General features: G+C 45.8%; 1 protein-coding gene across 1 annotated transcript in view; it reads right to left on the reverse strand.

Moving 5' to 3' along the window:
- The window catches only part of SLC15A4 (solute carrier family 15 member 4), a 65,291-nt gene extending 43,113 nt beyond the window's left edge, over window positions 1-22,178 (reverse strand). The window contains exons 1-3 of the mRNA XM_040354254.1: window positions 22,168-22,178; window positions 20,201-20,288; window positions 19,045-19,710 (exon numbers count right to left, since the gene is read on the reverse strand). Coding sequence (XP_040210188.1) covers window positions 19,045-19,710; window positions 20,201-20,288; window positions 22,168-22,178 — 765 coding nt within the window. The remainder of the gene's footprint in view (window positions 1-19,044; window positions 19,711-20,200; window positions 20,289-22,167) is intronic.
- Window positions 22,179-25,358: the final 3,180 nt, after the last annotated feature.

A 25,358-nucleotide genomic window follows, 5' to 3' on the forward strand; every position in this document is an offset into this window, starting at 1 on the left:
GAGCCCTTCAGATGGACACGACAAGCCCTGCCGGTGTCCGTGACGTTACTGGATCTCCGACGGAACTCCCTGAAGCCGGCGGAGAGGTGAGTGCCAATCAAAAGAATTTTAATCGATCAAAAAGATTTTAATCGATAAAAAAAAAAATTAAGATTAATCGATTAATTAAAAGTCAATTTGCACAGCCCTACTTTATATTTATATATATATATATATATATATATATATATATATATATATATATATGTGTGTGTGTGTGTGTGTGTGTGTGTGTGTGTGTGTGTGTGTGTGTGTGTGTGTGTGTGTGTGTGTGTGTGTGTGTGTGTGTGTGTGTGTGTGTGTGTGTGTGTGTGTGTGTGTGTGTGTGTGTGTGTGTGTGTGTGTGTGTGTGTGTGTGTGTGTGTGTGTGTTAAGCTCCTTTTTGGGCAACAAGCTTTGCCTGTTGCAGATTGCTGCAAAACTGCACCATGTTTAAGGTGCCAATTGCGTCTTGCGATTTTATATCATGAGCAGAATCGCAGGGACTCTGCCAGAGATCCCAAAACTCCAAAATGTGAATGGAGACGTAAGCCATGTGGGTTGTGAGGTGGGGCCTCCATAGGATTGAACTTTTTCTAGCACATGCCACAGACATTCGATTAGACCGAGATCTGGAGAATTTGAAGACCAAAATACCACCTCCAACCTGCTGGTGTGTTTAACACGTAGGTTTTGTACATTACATCTCTCTATGCATTTTTGAACTGCCCAAGTACATGACAGGTTTACATTTCTACAATGTGCAACGTGATCAATGTGATTAATTGGCCTTTTAAATGGACAGGCTAGGTCATGTCTAATTGTGTAGGAGCATGTTGCCCACAACCACATTGTCTAACAAACCTGAGCATGCTTCCTGCATGTGAAGCACTGTTGCACTTCAAGAGGAAATAGGACCAGTGAAGTGAAACAGTGCCTCAAATACTGCAGTTAATTCCCACTGACTGAAAGAATAAAACACCTTTTTTCTGACCTCATCTACCTGGAATTCAGATTTAGGCCTCATTTACACAGCCGCCCAGGAGCACATACTACTCAGATCAGCACATTTCTGTGGTGGATATGGCCACCTCTGCCAGAAACCATGCACCACATTGCAATGATTACCTTAGATCGACAAGGTTGCAGCAATACCCACACACCAATGTGACCGGCGACATGTCTCCTGGAGTGATTTCTGCGTTTGCGGGCTCCGGCGCTGTGACTGGCCAGAGCCGCAATGTCATTCCCGCGGGTCACAGCACAGGCCCTGAAGAAATGGCCTGTGCAAGCGTATACAGTGAATATCTCCTAAACTGTGCAAGTTTAGAAGATATTCACGGTACCTACAGGCAAGCCTTATTATAGGTTTGTAGGTAAAAGCGGTGTTTACAACCACTTTAAAAACATATATAATTTTTCAACTGGATTTAGCCATTTCCTGGGAGTTTTCCCTGTGTAAAACAATGAGATGTGGAGCATATGTATTCAAATTCATGCTTATAGGACAACAATCATATAATCCTACCAGGAAAAAAAAAAAAAAAAAAAAAAAGTGTGCGTGTTTTTTTTTTATTTATTTTTTTAGCGCAAAAAACAGAATTCAAGGCATTAAAACAGCTCTTTATTAATGCACCCGAGCGGCAGCAAATTAGGGTGGGAATAGCCTGTGCTCGCTGGTGTATGTTGCACGCAATGGCTCCATTGTGAATGCATCATTGAATTTAATGCGGAATTCCACCCAAAAATAGAACTTCCGCTTTAAAGTGGTTGTAAACCCTTATTTGTCACTTTTACCTACAGGTAAGCCTATAATACAGCTCACCTGTAGGTATCAAGAATATCTCCTAAACCTGTATGGTTTAGGAGATATTTCCCCCGCAATGCGCCGCTGATTGCAACGGCGCATGTGCAGGGGGGATCCTCGGCTAAAGGACCGGCAGCCGCCGGACCTTGCCGAATTTAAATCTCCCGCGCGCGGGAGTGACGTCATCGCCAATCACAGCGCTGGAGCGGCGATACCCGGAAGACACGCCAGAGCAAGATGACATCTCGCTCGGCGTGAACCAGGTAAGTGTTCCTCACCTCGTTCCGAGGTAAGTATTTCATAATCAGCCAGTATGCGGTGCATACTGGCTGATTATGCCTTTTGCCTTGCAGGTTTAAAAAAAAAAAAAAAAAAAAAAGTTTATGCGGTTTACAACCGCTTTAAGTGATGGTGACCCAACGACATGCCACATTTGGCATGTCATTTTTTGGGGGGTTGGGTACCCAGTTTTTAAGTGCACCCAGCTCCAATTTCCTCTGGCTCTGCAGCGCCAGAAGAAACCCCCCCCCGCAACCTTCTGGGACACCTCATAGGTCCCAGAAGAATGCCTGGCCATTCACAGTACACAGCACTCGCCCAGCTGTGTAGCCACAGCTGGACACCCAGTTAGAGTGCTGGCGCCATACGCCCGCATCGCTGGACCGTGGGACAGGTGAGTGCGATTATTGAAAGTTAACAGCTATACTTTTTGTATTGTAGCCGACTTTTAAATGAGTGGAACTCGGCTTTAACTTTATTCACGGTAGTGTACCGCTATATAGTGTTAGAACATGTTGCATTTTTTGCACAGCATGTCCCACTTTTCAGCGCACAGAAAAAAAAAAAAAGGGAGGATATGACGCAATTGCCTTGTCAGTGTGTTGGGACTGGCCAATGCAGCACAATGGGGCTGGTGTACACAGGCTATCAAACTGTGTTCGCTTTAGTTTTGTTGGGCAATAAGGACTATAAAATATCCTCATCTACCTACAAAAAAAATTTGGGGGAGGATTTGTAAATAACCCAAATCTAAAGTCCATACACTATGCAGATTGGGGAAATTTGACATGGTGCTTCCTATGGAGGAAATGAAAGGTACTTTGTACATCCCCCACCCGCAGGATGGGAAAGACCCTTTCAATATCAAGCATGAGTTAGCAGCAGTAAATTGCTTGATGCAGATATGTAATAAAATGAATCCATGTTTAAAAAGCCAAGGTGGAATAACAAAGTAAAATATATATATATCATTTGTAAACCTGTCACCACACAAGATTTACAGTAAGAGTTGTGCCAGCCACACCAAATCACTTAAGTTAATAAGTGACAGTTTATTATTTCGGATAACGTGCACCTAAATAAATCTAGCACTTGCGTCAAAGTTACAAGTTAAACATCGTTCCAAAACATACACAATTACCACGGTTTTGTACATCGTAGCGAGGAGGGAGAGGTGTTTATGGATGGACAGCAGACAACAACCTAAAAATAAAATATGTCATGTGACACTTTATTGGGGCAGTGAGGGGAAAAAAGTATTTGACCCTCTGCTGATTTTGTAGATTTGCCCACTGACAAAGAAATGATCAGTCTATAATTTTTATGGTAGATTTATTTTAACAGTGAGAGACAGAACAAAAATATCCAGAAAAAACGCATTGTAAAAAAGTTAAATTGATTTGCATTTTAATGAGTGAAATCAGCATTTGATCCCCTATCAGCAAGATTTCTCTCCCCCAGGTGTCTTCTATACAGGCAACAAGCTGAGATTAGGAGCACTCCCTTTAAGGGCCGTACAGTTTCGTGTGCATTTTTTCTGCACTAAAAATGCATGCACAGTGTTTTCCATGTATTCCAATGGCTCTAGTTCATACCATGCAGTCAGTTTCTGGTGCAGAAACTGACTACATGGTGTGAACTAGAGCCATTGGAATAAATTGAAAACACTGTGCATGCACATGGAACTGAACGGAACTGCGTCTGGTGTGAACTGGCCATTAAAGGGAGTGCTCCTAATCTCAGCTTGTTACCTGTATAAAAGACATCTGTCCACAGAAGCAATCAGATTCCAATCTCTCAACCATGACAAAGACCAAAAAGGTGTCCAAGGATGTCATGGGCAAGATTGTAGACCTACACAAGGCTGCAATGGGCTACAAGACCATCGCCAAGCAGCTTTTGGGAGGGGGGGGGGGGGGCGACAACAGTTGGTGCGATTATTCGCAAATGGAAGAAAAACAACTGTCAATCTCCCTCGTCTGGGGCTCTGTGCAAGATTTCACCTCGTGAAATTTCAATGATAATTAGAACAATGAGGAATCATTGCGGAACCACACAGGGGAGAATATTGTTAATGATCTCAAGGCAAGCTGGGAACATAGTCACCAAGAAAAAAAAAAAAAACTATTGGTAACACTATGCCGTGAAGGATTGAAATCCTGCAGTGCACGCAAGGTCCCCTCGCTCAAGAAAGCCCATATACAAGCCCATCTGAAGTTTTCTAATGAACAGCCGATCGATTCAGAGGAGAAATAGGTGAAAGTGTTGCAGTCAGACGAGACCAAAATCTAGCTCTTTGGCGGAGGAGGAATGCTGCCTATAACCCCAAGAACACCATCCCCACTGGCAAACATGGAGGTGGAAACATTATGCTTTGGGGGTGTTTTTCTGCTAAGGGGACAGGACAACTATACCACATCAAAGGGGGCATTGAAAATGGGTTGTGGATGAGTATTCCAGCATGACAATGAACCAAAACACACACGACCAAGGCAACAAATGGGTGGCTCAAGAAGAACATTAAGGTCCTGGAGTGGCCTAGCCAGTCTCCAGACCTTAATTCCATACAAAATATGTGGAGGGAGCAGAAGGTTCGAGTTACCAAATATCAGCCTCAAAACCTTAATAAACTTGGAGGATCTGCAAAGAAGAGCGAGACAAAATTCCTCATGAGATGTGTGCAAACCTGGCGGCCAACTACAATAAACATCTCACCTCTTCAATTGCTACAAGGGTTTTGCCACCAAGTACCAAGTTGTGTTTTGCAAAGGGATCAAAATACTTAATTTCACTCATTAAAATGCAAAGCAATTTATAACTCTTTTTGAAATGTGTTTTTCTAGATATTATTGTGGGGGGGGGGGGGGGGGGGGGGAGAGCATCTTAGAGTCAGAGCTTCTCAGAAGTAAAGATGGGCACAGGTTCATCAACTACTTAAGGACCAGCCGCAGTCATATATGTTGTTACTTTGGGGTGGTCAAATACTGTTTTTTGCAGCAGCTTGCTGCCATAACCCCAGTATTTTTTTAAACGGTGGACTGTTCTCCAAGATAAAAAGCAGTCTCTCAGCAAGATCACTTTTATCGGGGGTAGGAGAGGGCTTGCCGGAGCCGATCGGTTCCTCTACCCTCACTGCCTGGATGCCAAGTGAGGGAATGATGGCCCACGCTCAGCTCCATAGCATTGAAGGGCAAAAGTGACGTCAAACATCATCTCCGTCCAATGCTCGCACACAGAAGCCAACGCATACGCAAGTCGCACCTGCATATGAAAATATGCAATAATGTTACCCTAGACAGGAAGGATTACTTGGCAGAGAAGCATAACATTGTGGATGATACCAATACCTATACCCTTCTGCCCTCTGACCCCAAAGCAAAAGTACATTGGAGACCTCGAAGTACTTGTTGCAAGGGGGTTATATGAAGGGATCCTTACTCTTAAGGAAAAGTTGTCCGTGGGGCCTTGGGCACCAAATACACCAACTATATACTATTTGCCCAAACTTCATAAAAACCCTGTCTGCCCCCCGGGACGTCCCATAGTTAGTGGGATTGATCACGTCCCGGGTGGGCAGATATATAGATTTTTACTTACAGACGCTAGTGTGGAAGGTACCCTCTTATGTCAAAGACTCAAGACATATTATCAATCTATTGTCTGGACTTTCTCCGAAAGAGGGGATTTGGATGGTTACAGTGGACATTGCGTCACTGTATAACATCATTCCCCATGAGTTGGGTTTTGAAGCAGTACGATGCTACCTAGAATGCGATTCCGGTCTCCCATACAAAACAGATTGACTTCCTCATGTCCCTCCTAAGGTTTGCTGGCAGCTTCTATAGGCAGGATACGGGAGTTGCCATGGGGGCCAAATATGCCCCAAGCCTGGCCAACCTTTTTATGGATAGGTGGGAAGATGTCATCCATTCAAAAGATATACCCCAGGTGGCCCTATGGGCTAGGTATATTGATGACATCCTCCTCCTATGGGATGGCCAGCTTCAGGATTTGACTGAATTGATGGCCTCCTTGAACCAAAACAAAAGAGGAATACAGCTCAATTATGAAGCCAGCGAGTTAAGAGATCCATTATCTGGACCTTAAAATCACCATTGGGGACGATAAGTTTGACTGCCACCTTCTTTAAGGAGACTGATAGAAACTCTTTTATACCAGTTGATAGGTGCCATCATGACTCCTGGCTCAGGGCTGTTTCAAAGAGCCAATACCTTAGGCTTCGGAGGAACTGCTCTGATGCCCAGGAGTTTCTAGTGCAGGCGGAAGTGCTAACTGAACGGTTCTTGGAGAAGGGTTACAGGAAGGACACTCTGCGCGAAACTCTGGATGTGGTTAAGGACACAGATAGGGAACAACTTTTGAGAGATAAAGTGCCCCGTGATGGTGACCAATTTCCATTGGGCGTCCCCTTTGTGACCTACAACTTAAGGGAATTAAAACAGCTCATCAACAAGCACTGGCATATTGCCACAAACAATATTTTTCACCAATATTGTAAGTAGCTTTTTTCCGGTATTTAATCACAAAGGGGTTGAGCCAATTTATGCACACAATCTTGTATATGAGTAAAGACTATCACAAGAGTATGCACTAACCACGTCCCATTGATTGTCCTATTATAGGAACACACTCTTTTTTATATTTTCTATTCACCCACTAGGAGGACACTATAAAAATCTTTCCCCGTTCAACACCTTAATGTGGATGTTCTGGGACTCACTGCCATTTTCTCTTGGAATAGCAATGAAAAGTAAGAGATGTCATTTTCACTAATGTTTATTATTATACTTATACATTTTTCACAGCAAGAGGATACATATTTTATTTTTGGTCGCAGGCAGCTTGAACAGTCCTTTTGGGGGGGGTTTCTTCTGTTACCTAAGGGATATTATTCCTATTTAGTTCCGCTTCATCGGGTAAATAGAGACTGTAGTATTGTCATTTTTTCCCTTAAGCAATATGGCACTGATGGCCGTTTCCTTGTAACTCACAACGCGGTCTGGCTCCATTTAATGTGGCGAGTCACTGTGGTGCCCTATTCCTAATAACGTCTGTTAATAATGAAACGCGTATGGTAGGACGCGCAGTGACGTCACCACGCTGAAGTGAGGAGGAAGGGCTCCGTGTATGCCGGCAAAGTTTTTTTATATGCACTTTTAAATTGACAAATTGCAAGTACGTTTCTCTTTTTTTATTAAATATTTATTTTGCGGAATTATGCTATGGTCTCCCTTTTTTTCTGATATCATTAACCCAGTGTTTCTCAATTCCAGTCCTCAGGCCCCCCCCAACAGGTCAGGTTTTCAGGATTTCCATTATTTTGCACAGGTGATTTGATCAGTTTCACTGCCTTAGTAATCACCACAGCCTTTTCATCTGAGGGAAATCCTAAAAACCTGACCTGTTGGGGGGGCCTGAGGACTGGAATGGAGAAACAATGCATTAACCTAACTAATTGATGTGATGTAGAAAACCAGGAGTCCTTGAATCCTTACATCATGTGAATCCATTCTGACGTTCCATCTCCCCTGGAGAGTAAAGGCCATGGCTGGGCTATAGCCGACTGTCATACTAGGCCTGCCCTCTGGTAAGCAGCCATTTATTCGGTGGTGGGTCCATCACTTAGACGTATGGCGCATGGAAACACTGTGGTGTTGTTTAATTACCATCTAGAAGATCAGCATATGGAATGAACTGTTTCTACTCTGCTAGGAGTACACTCAGTAATGTATATCTATTTTTTCTTGTATTTATTGTGTTTTGTGCTGCTGCCTTTGGTATTTGTAGTTTGTTTGTTTTTGGTCAGCGCGGTTTTCAATTTTTTTCTTCATTTTGCTACATGTCTTCTTTGGTAAAAAAAAAAAGGGGATAGATAGATATCTCTATCTTTTTGTTTGTTTTTGTTTTTTAGTATACCATGAGCACCCATAAAACAAACTCCCATAGTCCAAGAGGCCTGTCCTTACGATCAGTGCAAGCCAGGCATTAGACTGACCCCAGAATTTGACTAAAGGGCATAGCCCATAAATCATCATCAATTGCTGTCAAGGTCAAAACCGCCACACGGTACACCGACGGGCGCCCCCCTGCTAGACACCAGATTGTAGGCCGAGATTAACATATTAAGGCCAATCATTTAAATAAACCCCATCAGGTCTTAATAAATACTATTATCTCCCTCAAGACCCCAGAGGCGGACAACAATGGCACGAATCCTGTGGACAAATTTGAAAACCTAGGCATTTACCTTAGAGTGGAGGTTTCCCCCCCAAAAATTAATTTTTAACATTACATTCAGCCGAGTTGTCCTAATGACAATCGGCTGTTTTTTTCCCCCCCGTACATACCTTATTTTTACCGCCACTTCCGGGTATGTCTTCTGCGGGACTGGGCGTTCCTATCTGATTGACAGGCTTCCGATCGTCGCATACTACGCGTCACGAGTTGCCGAAAGAAGCCGAACGTCGGTGCGCAGGCGCCGTATAGAGCTGCCCCGAGGTTCGGCTTCTTTCGGCAACTCGTGACGCGTAGTATGTGACGGTCGGAAGCCTGTCAGATAGGAACGCCCAGTCCCGGAGAAGACATACCCAGAAGCGGCGGTGAAATAAGGCATGTACGGGGAAAAAAAAAAAAAACACAACACACAGCCGATTGTCATTAGGACAACTCGGCTGAATGTAATGTTAAAAATGTACCGTATTTTTGGGTGAACCCCCCGCTTTAAGGCGAAACAGCTCCAAACAAGAACTAGAAAACGAGAACAAAGTATGAAATGGGCCAAAACCATAAATGGGGAACAATGTTGGCCCAAACAATAGATTGGTAAAACAGGATTTTAAATATCATAATAGGTAGTCTTGCGAGCAACTAGAAAACAAGCGGATTAATATATGCAAGCAGCAAATAACAATGTGCAAATAAACTCAAAACAAATATTGCTGCGCTAGTGATAATAAATGTAACCAAACACATAGTGTATCAATTTCTCTGTGCAAATATGAGTGCCAACATAACATGCGAATATACAAATACATTCATGTGTATTTCTTCTATTGATAATATAAATCATATTGCTCGAGTGCAATTAAATGTTTCATTTCTAAAAATGTCAGAAAGAAGTTGCAACTTGAGTCTTCACAAATCCTCAAAAATCTTTTTACCTTAGTGCTCCCACACAAGAAATGTGCTCACCTCACAACGTGTGACCTCACACTTAAATCGGGAGTTCAACCATTTATTAAAAAAAAAAAATTTTCCCCTTAGATTCCTGCTCGTTTGGTCTAGGGGAATCGGCTAGTTGTTTTAAAATATGATCCGTACTTACCCGTTTTCGAGATGCATCCTCTCCGTCGCTTCCGGGTATGGGTCTTCGGGAGCGGGTGTTCCTTCTTGATTGACAGTCTTCCGAGAGACTTCCGACGGTCGCATCCATCGCGTCACTCGTAGCCGAAAGAAGCTGAACGTCGGTGCGGCTCTATACTGCGCCTGCGCACCGACGTTCGGCTTCTTTCGGAAAATCGTGACGCGATGGATGCGACCGTCGGAAGCCTCTCGGAAGTCAATCAAGAAGGAACGCCCATTCCCGCAGCCCATACCCGGAAGCGACAGAGAGGATGCATCTCGTAAACGGGTAAGTACTGCTCATATTTTAAAACAACTAGCGGATTCCCCTAGACAAAACGAGCAGGAATCTAAGGCTAAAAAGTGCCCTCTAAGGGTGAACCCCCGCTTTAAAGAGGAAGTAAACCTGATGGGTTTTACTTCCTCTTTGTTTCCCTGCAAAGGTAAAGCATACTGGGTTACTATGCATCGCATAGTAGCCCATTATGTGTCCCTTACCTGACACCGAAGCCTGCAATGTCCCCGATTTCCTCGCCTCCACGAAGCTTCCATCTTTCACTCTTTTCCTTCCGGGTATCGCAGCTCCGGCACTGTGATTGGCCGGAGCCGCAATGACATCACTCATGGTATGGTTTCGCCGTAGACATCGGCGCCCATCTCTTTTGCAAATATCTCCTAAACCGTGGAGGTTTAGGAGATATTTCTTGCACCTACATGTAAGCCTTAATCTAGGCTTGCCTGTAGGTAAAGTGGTTGTAAAGGGTTTACAATCACTTTTAGTTTGGTCAAATTAAGCTTTTTAATTTAGTCACCCTGGACTAACAGATCATGCTTTTCTCTAGGGTTGTCCCAATACCACTTTTTTAGGACGGAGTACGAGTACCGATACATTTTTTCAAGTACTCGCCGATACCGAATACCGATACTTTTTTTTAAATGTGTTCCCAAATGCAGCCATGTCCCCCCACAAATGCAGCCATGTCTCCCCCCCATATCCAGCCATGTCTCCCCCCCCCATATCCAGCCATGTCTCCCCCCCCCCCATATCCAGCCATGTCTCCCCCCCTCCATATCCCCCCCATGCAGCCATGTCCCCCCCATATCCAGCAATGTTCCCCATATGCAGCCATGTCTCCCCCCCATATGCAGCCATGTCTCCGCCCCATATGCAGCCATTGTCCCCCATATCCAGCCATTGTCCCCCTTACCTGCACCCCGCTGCCGCCGACTGGTTAATACGCGCGGGGAACATTACAGCTTTGAATAGCTGTAATGATTCGCGCCGCGTATAGACACTCCCCCTTGCTCGGGATTGGACAGTTCACCCGCACAAGGGGGAGTATCTATACGCGGCGCGAATCATTACAGCTATTCAAATGAAAGCTGTAATGTTCCCTGCGCGTATTAACCAGTCGGCGGCAGCGGTGATGCGGCGTAACGGCGGGGGGGGGGGGTGGGGGAGGTATTCTATTTCGGTATCGGGGGTATTTGCGGGAGTACGAGTACTCCCGCAAATACTCGGAATCGGTCCCGATACTAGTATCGTATCGGGACAACCCTACTTTTCTCCTCATTGCTCCATTGATGTGCCCCCATTATTACTCGATATATAGAAGAGAAAGAGAGCTCCTAATAGTGATTATACCGCTTTAAACAATAATACATAAAAAAATGTGCATAGAACTTATATTTAAAGAAAAAAAAAAAAAAAAAGGGTTCTCCAGTGCACCAACTGTATAGAGCCTACATCATAAAACCACGATGCTGCAGCTACTTTCAGCCTCTCTGTGAAAGATGCAAAAGTGCCTTGACAAACAAATCAGTCCCTCCCCTACGCGTTACATCACAGGGTCTCGTGAAGAAGAAAAAATTTTTTGTGTGTAATAAGTTATCTGTGTGCGATGTATAAAAATAAAATGCTGCAAATAACCCAATTTCACTGCTGAGATTGCGATCACATGACCAGGCAGCTTTCTTCTCCGAGAGATGCAGCGGGCGGGGCTGAGATTCCTCTGCTGATGTCAGTCTTGAGGGGAGGAGAGAGCTGGCTGGTCATGTGATCGCAATCTTGGCTCTTAAATTAGGTATTTAAAGCATTTGTACATCACAGGAGGGGGGGGCACTGCAATAGGAGGCAGTTCTAATGTTGTATACAGGTAAGTGTTATGAAAGCAGCAGGAGGGGCAGCTCACACACAGACAGAGGAGAGGGGGTAAGAGGGCACAGGAGCAGCTAGAAGGCTGCCGATGACAGAGGCACGTAAACTGACCACAGTGTCTGGTTTCAGCAGCCAAGATACACCGTGGTCAGTTTACAGAGGGGTAGGGAGAAACTGGCAGGATCAGCCAGGTTTTTTAGGTGTTACAGGGGGCCAAATGATAGAGGACAGGATCAGGATCTTTTTTTTTTGGGAGTTAAACGGGTTAATTGTCCGTGCTCACATTCCCAGATACTAGATCATAGAAAGCTGGTGTGGAGATCAGATCCTTAGAAGGATATGTAGCAAAGAGGAATGATCTTTTAGCCTGAGGCCGGGTTCACACTGGTCCGACAAACGCTCCGACATTGGGAGCTCATGTCGCAAGACGTGTGAAAAATCAATGTTTCCCTATGAGAAGACCGGGCCCCCCGCTAGTAAAAGAGCTGCAAGAAGATAGTGGAGGAGCCCGGCAGAAAGCACCGGAGAGTCAGAAGAGACCCCTGGAGTTGGAAGAAGACCCCCGGACCTGCCTAATAAAATTACTTTAAAAACCTGTGTAGTGTGCATTTTTCTTTCTTGACACGTTTCCCCCAGGTGAATGGTACCCCATACTCATTTCCCCCATACAACCAACGGCCAAGGTTGTCGGGAAGAGGCCCTGTCCTCATCAACATGGGGACAGGGCGCCCCAAAGCACTCACCCCCCCATGTTGAGGGCATGCGGCCTGGTACGGTTCGGGGGGGGGGGGGGCGCTCGCTCGTTCCCACACCCTTTCTGACCGGCTGGGCCGATGCATGCTCGGATAAGGGTCTGGTGTGGATTGTATCCAGAACAGGATGTTAAGTAGAATTAAAGTGATTGTTTTACAAGATGATTCTTTACAAACATACAATTCAGGTTTAAAAAACAAACAAACATACAATTCAGGTTTAAAAATCAAACAAACAATTCAGGTTTAACAAACAAACAATTCAGGTTTAACAAACAAACAAACACACCTCTTTTTTTTTTTTATATTATATATATATATATATATATATATATATATATATATATATATATATATATATATATATATATATATATATATATATATATATATATATATTCACATTCCCTCTGTTCTCAGCTGCATGAGAGCTGGAGGGGAGGAGAGGCACCAGCACATTGAGCTTCCTAGTGAATCGCTGTGCAGCAGGGGTGTGTCAGGACAAGTCTGATCATTGGAGCACAGTACACAGAGTTCCCAGCACAGCTAGAGAACTGACCATGGTGTGCTCTCTTGCTTAGCGTGGTCAGTTTTTAAATAGGAAAGCAGAGGAATTTTAAATAAAGAAAGCAATATAAAGAGAACAGAATACTTTCTCATACAAGCACATGGTACATCAGGAATATGAAATTTATACCAAATACCAAGATATAAAAACAGCAGCGTGGGATCCCGATTAGTAGGGTTGCACCGATTCCATTTTAAAACCGAGTGATATTTTTTGCATGTCATGTGACACTGGCACAGATTAAGCCTGGACTGTGTCCGTAGTTTTTTTTTTTTGTACAAAAGCGGACAGTCCGATTTCTTTATTTTTACAATTTTACGTTAAAATAATTTTATTACAAGGTTTCATTTATTAAACAAAAAAGGATTAATCGTGCACCTCTAATGCACACCATGGGGGAGATTTACTAAAACTGGTGCACTCAGAATCTGGTACAGCAGCTCTGCATGGTAGCCAATCAGCGTCTAACTTCAGCTTGGTCGAGTAAGCTTTGACAATAAAACCTGGAAGCCGATTAGTTTCTATGCACTGGATTTTGCACTTTCCAGTTTTAGTAAATAACCCATGTCTGCTAAACTGTGTTGATCTGCAAAAATCAAAAACGCAGACTAAGGGCCAGTTCACACATGCTCCCATGCAGTCCGGGGTTTTGCACCCCATTTTATTGGCACTGCACGCGCTCTTACAAAGGCAACCTGTCACCCTGCAGTGTGGGAAACAAGCACAGAGTGTGGCAAGAGGCTTGTTATTGGGGGTACGCAGCAGGGGGGGGGGGGGGAGCCACGACTGCTGCAGAGGGAACCCAAAAAGTAGAGGATGTGGGCTGCTCTGTGTAAAACCATGTTTGTCATTTAAAAAAAATAAAAAATGAACCTTTAGAATCACTGTAACCCACTGGGGATTTTGTTCATTGCGATCATTCCTTTAGGTTATCATTTAAAAATAACCATGGCAAGCATCTGAAGAACGAGGAAAAGTTTAGTGCAAACAAACAAAGGTGGCAGCTAAATACCTGAGTTCTTTGTAAATACAATCCCCCCCAATCCCAGAGTACAATGCCCCTTTTGTCGAGGGGAGTATTGGCCACCTTACTCCAGGGCCTTGCAGCAGCCAGCACACTGGTCCTTTTCTCTCCTGGCCCAGAATGCAGGTGGGTGCCCCAACATCTTTACCTACAATGCAATGGCCACTGGTACTGTATATAGTACATCATGATATCGAAACTGACAAGGCGGCAGGGCCGTTGGTCATCACTGTGGAATAAGGCCTCATTTATACTGGCAATGACAGACCTGCATTTATAGGACATGTCTAATCAGATAGAATTCTGTGTGTCCATGGGCAGATTAAATACTATGAACCCCTGGTGCCCAACCTGCAGCCATTGGGTGCATGTTGTGTGGCCCTCAGACCTAGGGGTAATACCATTGATATTGACTACCCTCGTGTAACATGTCCCCATTCCCGTATTGTCTTCTGCAGCTTATCCCCAGCCAGAAATGTAGCATGTCCACACACTCTGAGCCTTATTTCCTTTATTAGGCCCACAGATCTGACAGTCTCTGGATGTGCCGCTTTTTCTCTTTGTTACCTGCAAACAAAGAATGCGTTGTCCCAGCTGCAGGCCGCATCCATCTTTGCCATCTTCCTTTCCGGGGGGGGGGGGGGGGGGGGGGGGGGTCGCAGACTCCGGTTCTGTGACTGGCCGGAGCCACGTGAAGTCACACTTGTGCATGTGCATGGCCCACTCACCTGAAGAAACAGCACAGGCCGCCGTTCCTTCAGATGTCATCATTGGCGCAGTAAACGTCTCTTAAGCGGTGCGGAGATATTTACAGTACCTACAGGTAAGCCTTATTAAAGGCCTCACCCATAGGTACAACTTACAAGGGGAGGTTTACAACCTCTAAAACCCCTGTAATGTTTGTTTTGTATGTGCCCCTGTTCAGAAGATTTCACCTCACTTTCTGTCCCTGTGACAATTGCATTTTGTAAAAATTTGGGCTGTTGTGGAAACAGATTGGCGATAAATCTTCAGGAGTGATTTTCCCTTCCTAGGGGTAGATTTCCTCTTGCGTCCTGTTGTCTCCCTCCATTTGTAAGCATGATTCGTATTCAAGTCCGATGTTTGTAACTCGGGGACAGACTATATAGTAGAGCTAGCTGCATGAGTAATGGTTACAAAAAATAAATAAATAGCGATCTCGATTCAAACCCCCCCCCCCCCCTTGCGATCTTAAAGCGGAGTTTCACCCCAAAAATTAAAATAAAAAACTTCTGCTGTTCGGGACCCTGATTTAAGGGGGGGAATCAGATACCTGTGTAATACAGGTATTTTGCTCCCACTTTCGGGCATAAATACCCGAGCCACCTGCAGGTGTCTTCTTGGAGACACACAGGTCCCAGAAGACAGCAGGGACCAGTGGCGTCCCACATGCACAGTAGGGAACCAGGAAGTGAAGCCACAAGGCCGAAAATGGCGGCGGCAGCATCCGAGGGATCGATTGGCTTTGGGTGTCGACATCGCGGGTGCCCAGTCAAGTCAGCAGCTGATAAATATATATCTATCAGACCTCTGCTTTAATCCGGAATTTCCACGATTCATACAAAGTGCAGGGCCCTTCTCTCTCTCACCTCACAGCGGTCAACAATAAATAAAATGTTTATCAACATTGCTCAGCGAGAACTATAAACATTGTATCATTTGGTTCTTTTAGATCAATAAGGTAATACGTTTGGTCTGTAAGCGAGGTCAGTTTAACCGCTTCAAGACTAAACCGTTTCTGACAATTGTTGCCTATGAGTTTTAAAGCGGAGTTCCACCCAAAAATGGAACTTCTGCTTTTCGGAACCCCCCCCCCCCCCCCACCCCCACTTAGGTGTCACATTCGGCACTTTTTTTCCCGGGGGGGGGGGAGCAGATACCCATGCCACAACTGTATATATACATTTAGCAGAGACCCTAGAGAATAAAGTGACGGTTGTTGCAATATTTTATGTCACACTGTATTTGCACAGCGGTCTTTCAAAAACATTTTTTTTGGAAAAAAAAAAAAAAAAAAAAAACCACTTTAAAAGAACAATTTTTTTTTTTAAATAAATAAAAACTAAACAGTAAAGTTAGTCACGAGAATTCTGATCTTCATTCTAAAATATCCTGATTCCCATTTTTTCCAGAATCGTGCAGCTATACTTATATACTATATAGCGTACAATGCAGCCATATTTTTTCTGCTGGGGCAACAGGTACAACGTCTGGGCAGTCTGCATGTAGGGAGGTGCATATGGCCTGTATAACTGTACCCACCCGCAATTCGCACAAGCCCACTACCTCCGGTCAGAGACAGTTCTGCCACTTGAGGAAAAAAAGAAAAGAAGTTTGTCTCTACCTCCCAGATCATTTGTCCTGCATTTAGAAAAGAAGTATAGTCAAAGCTCATTTGGCTGTACTTCTCCTGTGAATCACAGAAGTTCAGTTCATTCTGCACTCCCGTGACCTGTTTTCTTCAGACAGAGGGCTGACATCACAGAGCTGGTCCAGGCTTGGGCAAGATCACAACAATGGAGTCGTTTGTGTGTGTGTGAGACAGACAGACAGACAGACAGACAGACAGACAGACAGACAATCTCCATGCTTCTTTTAAGGGATATTTGAAAAGGTAAAATTATTTCTCAGTTTTGGATAGAGTGGGACATGGATTGGACCCCCTGTTCAGGTTTTATTGCCATCTGTGTCCCTGTTAGGAGGATTCACCCTCCCTCTTTATTTGTCCTGATTACCATTATCACTGAGAGTGAATTAAAACAACAAATTTTGGGTTGAGAGGAAATCTTCCAATGGAGACATTAGTTTGGGAGGGTTTTCCCCCCTTCACTTGCAAGGGTACACAGAACAGAGAAGAAAAAAAACACACACACACACACACACACACACACACACGACAGGGGGTTATAACCCTTCTGTGCTCTACCCACAAAAAAGGGCCTTGCCTTTAGGTCTACACCAACCACTTCCTGTTTACGTCACACATATGTAGCAGCACGGAGGTGGACTTTAACGCTGAGCATTACACAATGCTATACATAGGTCTGGACACACCCTAATCTCCCCATGTGGCAAAGATTGCCCCCTGCTACACAGTACTGATCACTCAATGTGTTCATTCATAACTGATACATAGTAAGCAGTGTTTACTATGCTTCAGTTGGTGAATGAACAGGAAGCCATTTAGCAAAGAGCACTTCCCATTCATTCACTGTCCAGTGCAGCCGAGGCTGCAGAGAAAGGGACTGGGGAGAATTTCCTACATCCCTTTCTCAGTCTCAAAAGTGTGCCATCCGGGATCTCATTAGACTTCTGATAATTCACCAAAGCCCACCCTCAACTCATTATATATATATATATATATATATATATATATATATATATATATATATATATATATATATATATATTTTATTTATATTTTATCTCTCTCATCTTAGCTTCTGTTTGACAGTTTGGTTGAGAGAACAAGCAAGAGGTGACAACAATCCTGACATTCCTGGAATGGAACTTTTATTTTTTTTAAAGTGTTAAATCGATGGGTTCAGTTCCACGTCAACTGACCTAATGACTGTCAACTGCCATACCAACTGACACTCCAAGTTTTAGTCCCCATTCACATCTAGGCGTTTTGTCGCCTGTAGTGCGACGCCGCTGCCGCCAGAGGGATGAAAAGACATTGCCCTCTATGGAGATGGTTCACATCTCCACGCCGAACGCCTGCCGCCTGAAAAAAGGTCCCGGACCTTTTTTTCAGGCGGCTTTCGGGAACCATCTCCATAGAGGGGCACATCTAGGCGGAAAAATCGCGGTACAAAACGCTGCTATTTCCCGCCGCAATTCGCGGGACAAAACGCCACGAATTTGCCTGCCTAGATGTGAATGGAGCCTAAGGCTTGATTCACACCTGTGCATTTTTAGTGCTTTTTTGCAGATTTGCACTACAGAACATTTACCATGGTTTCCTATGGAACACGTTCTGTAATGCAAAAAGCACTAAAAATGCATAGATGTGAATCCAACCTTCGGGTGTGTGTCTCATAATATCTCTCTATACATCCAATTGGTGTAGATAAGTATTTGCACGAGTACTGGGTCAAATTCTCCAATGCCCAAAACAGATACCCTTGTGGGGAGATTTGAGTCTATAGAAAATGAACGGGCTCAAATCACACTGCAGAGAATCACATGCAGTTTGAACAGGAATGCAGTGCTATTCTTGTCTAAATCGCATGCGGTCTCCCACACTGCTCCTGATTGAACCCAGACTTCCTTGGGCGACTAAAGAACGGTCTCACACAGAAGTGTTGTGGCAAACTGCATGTGGACAGAAATTTCACCGAATCACATGCGATTCTTTGCAGTGCGGTTTGAGCCTATTCACATTTGTGTGGGCTCAAATCGCACCGCAGAAAGTATCAGTGACCAAAAGTAATATCAGGGCCGATCCGCCCTATAGGCTCACTATGCAAGCCGCTTAGGGCCCCACAAAGCTGCGGAAGGCCCCCCAAATTACAAGAGACCCCACCTGGTGAGTCATTTTTAGCCCCTCACCCCGCTTCTCAACTCGCTGGCTGCATGGGAGAAGAGGCAAGAAGTCAGCACCCCCCACTTTTCACTTTCTTGTAAGCGACAACCCCCACTTCTCAACTTTAATGCGACATGTCATTTTTGGCAGCCCCCCCCTCGCTTCTTTGACATGACATTTTGCTTAGGGCCCCAGGGAGGTCAGGATTGGCACTGTGTAATATACATGCACATGTGTGCTTGTGCTTTGGGGTGCACACACTAATGCAATAGGCTGTGGGGGTGGAGTGACTTGGTTCCCCCAGATAAGTGATGGGCAGTTGCCTGGGAGCTCGTAGGCGGGACACCCAACTGTCATCAGTCTGGGCGAATCACGAAGTATACAACCATAAGCCCCGCCTAGAAGTCCCCAGCATCACAGTACATTTAAAGGGCCAGCAGCATAAATGATGTGAAGTCCCTGTATATTTGGGGGTGTGGAGATGACAATTGTAATGCTCGGTCCTGGCCCCCCAGGGAGGTGTGTACCTGATCGGCTCCGAACGGAGTGATGTTGGCCTTGACGGAACCGACTCCCAGCGCTACGACGATCAGTCCTACGAAGACGGGGACGCCACAGTAGCGGAGTCCCTGGTCCTGGCACTGCATGTACGATCCATTGATGGCGGAGGTGTTGGCGGTGGTGCAGTTTTCCACAATGACCAGAGGTAAGTCCCCGCAGAAGGCGGATCGGGTGGTTGTGTAGGTGATGAGAGGGAAGAGCAGCATGCCCAGCATATAGAGCACCATACTCAGCAGGATGGTCCTGAAGCGGCCAATCAGCGCGTCTGCCAGCCACCCCCCGAAGGGGGACACCAGGTAGGTGACGCCCATGAAGAGCAGCAGCGCCTGGCTGGCCTCGGTGCCCTCCCAGTTATAGATGGGTCCATTGAGGAAGAGCAGCAGGTTGGAGGTGATGCCATAGAAGGCCACCCTCTCCAGGAGCTCGGACAGCAGTACAGCGGCACAGGCCAGGCGGCGGCCAGAGAACACGGACGGAGGAGACGACTGTGATCGTCCAGCCAATAGCGGGCTCCGCTCTCCGGACTCTTCCATGTCTGCGATCACCCACCCCGGCCCATACACACTTCTCCACCGGACTAGACTCAGCCCACCACACAGGAAGTGTCCGCACGCCACACCCACCTCACCTCCCTGCTCCAATCACAAGCGCCACAATTCACTACGCACCACGCCCACCCAGCACGACTCTCATCTGCCCACCAATCAGGGAGGTGAGCTCCGCCAGGCTGCTGAGGTGGCTGTCATGTGACCGTGATCAGGCTGACTGAAAATACACAAGCTTCACGTGCTTGTTGGGAGGGGGTGTTATTATTTCCGGGGAGGTCAGAATGGTGACAACAACATCGACCCCCCATCATAAGGAGGTTCAAACAAGCTGTGCTGATCTGCAGTAAAGTGGTTGTAAACCTCAGACATGACACATCCCTCTATAGTGTCTCAATCCAGAGCTCCAAGTGTCTTTTCTGTCTGCTGCCTCCTTCCTCTGCTATCAGCATGAGTCACTTCTAATAAGTTTTCCTGACACCAAGAGAAAAAAGGTGACAGGGGAGATTGCCAGCCTCAGCTCTGTTCCTATGTGGAGGGGGTGTGTCTCTTCCCTCCAATCAGGGAGGCGTGTTACGTGAACCTGATCTGCTCCATATGGAGTGATGTTAGCTTTGATGGAGCTGACTCCCAGCTCTTCAATAAATTCATCACTTTGAACGGCTCTAGAGAGGACGGCAAATAAACAGATACAACTTATGTAGGAGGATTTGTTTCATCTCATCTCTGTGTATCACCTGAGGACAGTCACATCACGGGGTATATGGAAGGGTTTCCCACCACTTTAGGCTGGGTTCACACCTCTGATGGATGCGGCTCGCAGGACTCCTGCGTAAGCCGCTCCACAGCTGCAATGGAGATATGTGAACCGGCTTCATAGAGAGTAGGTCACAATCTCCTGTCATGCGAATTGGATGAGGCGAAACCACATGCAATTCGCACCAGTGTGAACCCAGCCTCAAAGTAGAAGTCAATGTACTTTTTTCATTTTGGATAGAGGGAGGATTATTTTTTGCCATCTGTGGAGATTTCCTTTACTTCCTGTCTCATGGCCAAAATAGGAAGTGAGAAGAAATCCCCGCAAAGTGAAAGAATCCCTTGGTTGTCACCAGACCTAGTGTCCCAATTGGAAGCTCTCCCCCGCTATATGTATTCTGCTGTCATCCCATCATTTGGGATTTTCTTTTCGTTTGAACGATAACAGTAAGAGCTCTTTCACACTGACAGCGCCCGAACGTCAGCAGTTAGGAGCTGCTACTTTTACCGTTATTTTTGCAACACTTTTCGGGGGCTAGCGGGACGCTTTTAACCCCCGCTAGCGGCTAAATAAAGTGTTAAAAGCACCCACAAAGTGTCGTTGCCGGGGCACTTCGGCGGCACTACCCATTGATTTCAATTGGCAGGGGCGCTTTAGGAGCGGTATATACACCACTCCTAAAGTGCCTCAAAGAAGCTGCTTGCAGGACTTTATTAGATGTCCTGCCAGCGCAGCGCCCCAGTGTGAAAGCACTCAGGCTTTTACACTGGGATTGCAGCTGAGGCTTTTTACAGGCGCTATTTGTAGCGCTAAAGCGCCTGAAAAACACCTCCAGTGTGAAAGGGGTCTAAAAGGAACAAATAGAGGGGGGATCTCCCTCACACGTACAATAATAAAAACCTGACCTGTGTTCTAATCCATCTCCACTCTATCCAATACTAAGAAAAATCACACACACAAGTATTGGGACACCTGCCTTTACACACATGGGGCCAGATCCACGAAGAAGTTACGACGGCGTATCTATACGCCGTGTAACTGCTAGTTTGCTCCGGCGTATCTTTGTTTTGTATCCACAAAACAAGATACGCCTGAAGCTGGGCTAGATCCGACTGGCGTACTTCTTAGTACGCCGTCGGATCTAAGGTGCATATTTATGCTGGCCGCTAGGTGACGTTTCCGTCAATTTCCGCGTTGAGTATGCAAATTAGCTAGATACGGCGATCCACGAACGTACGTCCGGCCGGCGCATTTTTTTACGTCGTTTCCGTAAGGCTTTTTTCGGCGTATAATTACCCCTGCTATATGAGGCGTACTCAATGTTAAGTATATCCGTCGTTCCCGCGTCGAATTTTGAAAATTTTACGTCAATTCGTAAGTCGTTCGCGAATAGGGCTTTGCGTAGAATGACGTTCATGTCGTAAGCATTGGCTTGTTGCGGGTTAATTTCGAGCATGCGCACTGGGATACCCCCACGGACGGCGCATGCGCCGTTCAGAAAAAACGTCAATTACGTTGATTCAAGTAGAATCAACATAAAACACCCCCACATCTTTAACATTTGAATTCAGCTCTCTTAAGCCGGCAGATTTACGCTACGCCGCCGTAACTTTAGAGGCAAGTGCTTTGTGAATACAGCACTTGCCTCTCAAAGTTGCGGCGGCGTAGCGTTAATACGATACGTTACGCCGGACTAAAATTACGATCCGCTACGTGGATCTGGCCCACGAGCTTTAAAGGGGTTATAAACCCTCAAGGTTTTCACCTTAATGCATTTGCTTACTTACCTGAGACCCATAATTCCAATGAACGAGCACACCAGCTCCAGCCGTAGTCTCATGTCCTGATTGGATAGATTGATAGCAGCGCAGCCATTGCCTCCTGCTGCTGTGAATTAAATCCAATGACGCTGGGGGTTAACAGACACAGCAAGGTTCCATTGGCTCCCGCTGCTGACACGGGAACGGGGGGCGGGCCAAGTCCCGCTGTCTGTGTCAATGGGCATAGCAGAGGGACTCGGGAGCGAGCCTGCAGGGTGCCCTTATGGAAAGCGTTTTTCTGTGGGGGCACCCGATGAAGAGGAGGGGCCTGGAGCACCAGCTGGGGTCCCCAGAAGAGGATCGGGCTGCTCTGTGCAATTCCATTGCACAGAGCAGGTAAGTATGACATGTTTTTTTTTTTAACCAAACGTTTAAATTATTTTAACTTCACTACCACTTTATTATTAATTTGATCTTAAAAGAAAATTGAAAGCTTTCTTAAAATGTTTACAAAGGACAGAAAAAATTAATCAACTGAACAAAAACTTTACATTAATCACTTTCTGCCCGCCCACAGTACATTTACTGTAGCAGAATGGCAGCTCCAGGCTGAGCGACACACTGGTATATCGCACAGCGAGCCTCCTGGGGCGAGTACTGGCGAGCCTCCTGGGGCGAGCAGACGCGCGATCCCGATGGACATATCGGATCTCAGGGGTCGGTACCTGGCGGCTATCATGTTATTGCTATGACCAAAACGATCACATGAATAACAGTAAGCAAAACTGTTATGTATGGCTTCCAATAATGACAGCTTGCTTACTGCTGTGGTGCTGTGATTGACCCGCAGCTATCACATGGTACCTGGCACCCTGTACAATGTGATTAACTGAAGCCAATCACAGCATCACAATAGTAAGCAACCTGTCATGAATGACTTCATTGTGAAAGTTAAAACTACTGCTTATGGCAGTGATTAGCACTGTTATAAGCAATAACAGTGTAAAAAAAAAGACAAATTCCTAATTTTCCCCTGATTATGACGTTGTTAAAGCAGAGTTCCGCCAAATTTTTTTTAATTAAAAGTCATCAGCTACAAATATTGCAGCTGCTGACTTTAAATATATGGACACTTACCTGTCCTGGGCGCCCGCGATGTCGGCACCCAAAGCCGATCTCTCTGGTGGAGGTGCCGCCATCTTCGGTAAGGGAATAAGGAAGTGAAGCCACAAGGCTACTGTGCATGCGCGACGCCACTGGTCCCTGTTGTCTTCTGGGACATGTGTGTCTCCCAGAAGAGAGCAGGGGGGACAGACATGGAGTAGGCGCCGGACGTGGTGTAGGTCACCCGGGTGATCTATGCCTGGAAGTCGGAGCAAATACCTGTATTACACAGGTATCTGCTCCCTCCTTCCCCCCTGAAAGGTGCCAAATATGACACCGGAGGGGGGGTGGGTTCCAAAAAGCAGAAGTTCCATTTTTGGGTGGAACTCCGCTTTAAGTTAACTTTTGAAAAAACATTCTGAAAACATTATTAATGCAAAAAGGTGGGGCAGGAAAATGTGAGTACTGAGACAGGGTGGGCATTTGGCCTGAGTACGTAGGATATATAGTGGAGTTTTATCTAAAGTCGGGTATGTGGATACCTTTTACAGGGGGTCCCGACTTACAAACAACTCTTACTTAAAAACCAGGACGTATCTGCCGTTCTGCGCATGCACGCCCATTTTTGACGGCTGGCACATTTGACGGAACATCGTAAAACAACGTATTTCCCATTCTGCGCATGCGCGCCCATTCGACAGGACATCGGAAAACATCCAAAAATGAGGTAATTGCCGCGACTTACAAACATTTTCGACTTAAGGACAAACCTAAAGTCCCTAACTTGTTCATAAGTCGGGGACCCTCTGTATCATAATATGCTAGGGTGGAGTCCCTGGCCAGCTTGGTATGGAACAGCTGAAAATCCAGGTCACGTACAGGCTAAGGCCGCGTACACACGGTCGAACATGTCCGCTGAAACTGGTCCGCAGACCAGTTTCCGCGGACATGTCCGACCGTGTGTACGGCCTAGCGGACAGGTTTCCAGCGGACAAAAGTTTCTTAGCAAGCTAAGAAACTTGTCCGCTGGAAACATGTCCGTCGGACATGTCTGATGGTTAGTACACCTAATCCGACATGTCCACTGGTTATGACGTGTAACCAGCGTCCCGAAATCCCGTACATGCGGCGAATTGATTCGACGCATGCGTGGAAGCATTGCACTTTCTTGTTTGAGAATGTCGGTGTCTTCTACGTCACCGCGTTCTCTGTCCGCGGGGATTTTGGTCTGATGGTGTGTACACACATCAGACCAAAAGCTCCCAGGAGACATGTCCGATGAAAACGGTCCATCAAATACTGCCCCAACTCCAGTTACATGTGAATGAGTAAGGTGTACGTGGTACCCCTACTAATACAAATAAATAAATAAAAATACACACTTTTTGACAAGTCCTTTATTAAGAAAAAAAAATGTACAATGTAAATCAATTGTCAATCATGTTGTCCAGCAATGCAGATCCTTGCCAGTCATAAAGAATTATACCCGCAGACATACTTGATCCCCCCCAGGCAAAGTGCCCTCTCCATATTGAGGTTATGGCATCCACGCGCTCACCCCTTCCTGCTTTCCTGACCTGCCAGGCTGCATGCTTGGATAAGGGTCTGCTATGGAATCTGGAGGAGACCCCATGCCATTTTTATTAACATTATCCCTGCCCCTTTGTTTATATTCACCTGTCAGCTGAAGATCCCCAGCTGACCGTGGGGGGGAATGTCACTGGTTGTTAGGACAGCCTGAAGGGACGTGTCGCATTAACCGGTTAACGCCCGCCGCATGTACATATACGTCCACAGAATGGCACGTACAGGCATATGGGCGTACATGTACGTCCCCGCCTTTCCGCGGTTTAGGGGTCCGATCGGGACCCCCCCCGGTACATGCGGCGGTCGGTAACCCGCACTGAGCGATCCAAGACGAGGGCGCGGCTTTTCGGACTTCGTCCCTGGAGGGCGATTTTGAGCAGGCTCTCCTCCCACCGCAAGCCAGTCAGCGCTGATGGTCGGAGGTTGTGCCTGCTGAGAAGTATAGTGAGTCTCTAGATAAATACAACATTCCTGGGAATTTAATTCCCCTCTTTACCAACCCCTATTAGCCTGAATTACTGATCGTT

Source organism: Rana temporaria, chromosome 1, assembly GCF_905171775.1.
Source record: "Rana temporaria chromosome 1, aRanTem1.1, whole genome shotgun sequence".
NCBI lineage: Eukaryota > Metazoa > Chordata > Amphibia > Anura > Ranidae > Rana > Rana temporaria.